At 69.3% G+C, this 856-nt stretch overlaps 1 protein-coding gene across 1 annotated transcript in view; it reads left to right on the forward strand.

Annotated features, from left to right (window-relative positions):
* PTOV1 (prostate tumor overexpressed 1) overlaps positions 1-856 on the forward strand; it is an 8,914-nt gene that overhangs the window by 5,722 nt on the left and 2,336 nt on the right. Inside the window, exons 7-10 of the mRNA XM_010849633.1 lie at positions 1-44; positions 388-474; positions 562-635; positions 723-780. The exon at positions 1-44 is cut by the window's left edge and continues 10 nt beyond it. Coding sequence (XP_010847935.1) covers positions 1-44; positions 388-474; positions 562-635; positions 723-780 — 263 coding nt within the window. The remainder of the gene's footprint in view (positions 45-387; positions 475-561; positions 636-722; positions 781-856) is intronic.

The raw sequence follows: 856 nt of genomic DNA on the forward strand, positions 1-856 counted from the left end.
GCTTCGTCAACGCCATCCGGCAGGTCATCACCACCCGGAAACAGGTGTGCCCTGGGGCTGCTGCTCACCCTGAGGCTCTGCAGGGCCGGGGGGCACAGGGAGCTGGACGGGCTGGCGGGCACAGCAGTCTGGCAGGACGGGGTGTGTGCGCACCATGCTCCCACCTCATCAGCGGTTCACAGCGTCCCCTTCACCTGAAAGTGTCCCAGCCGAGGGCACGGGGGCAGCGGGGCTGGGCCAGCACTGGGGAGTCCTCTAGGCCTGTGGGCAGCCTGGAAACACAAGCCCGGCAGGGGTCCGAGGCGGGGCTGGGCCTTGGGGCAGCCTCCAGGTTCCCAGGCTCCTCTGGGGAGCCTGGGGCACCAGCCCACCTGTCTCCTCCCACAGGCAGTGGGACCTGGCGGCGTGGCAGGCCCCGTCCAGATCGTCAACAACAAGTTCCTGGCGTGGAGCGGAGTCATGGAGTGGCAGGAGGTGAGGCCAAGGGGACCTTGGGACCAGTGCCTCGTCACTGACCCAGGGCGCCTTCCACTCCTGACCTGAGCCTCTTCCCCCCAAAAGCCCAGGCCTGAGCCCCACAGCCGGTCTAAGCGGTGGCTGCCCTCGCACATCTATGTGAACCAAGGGGAGATCCTGTGAGTGGTGGGCAGGGGGCGGGGCTGGAAGGCAGGGGCGGGGCTGGAGGGAGCCCCGCCTCCTGAACTGCAGGCGTGTCCCCGCAGGAGGACCGAGCAGTGGCCGAGGAAGCTGTACATGCAGCTCATCCCGCAGCAGCTCCTGGTGAGCGGGGAGGGGCGCCTGCCTCCACCCCCGGGCGGGGGTGGGGGTGCTGCAGGCCTGGCTTCGAGGGGGTCAC

The sequence above is a fragment of the Bison bison genome, unplaced genomic scaffold, assembly GCF_000754665.1.
Source record: "Bison bison bison isolate TAMUID 2011002044 unplaced genomic scaffold, Bison_UMD1.0 scf7180017864285, whole genome shotgun sequence".
Taxonomy (NCBI): Eukaryota; Metazoa; Chordata; class Mammalia; order Artiodactyla; family Bovidae; genus Bison; species Bison bison.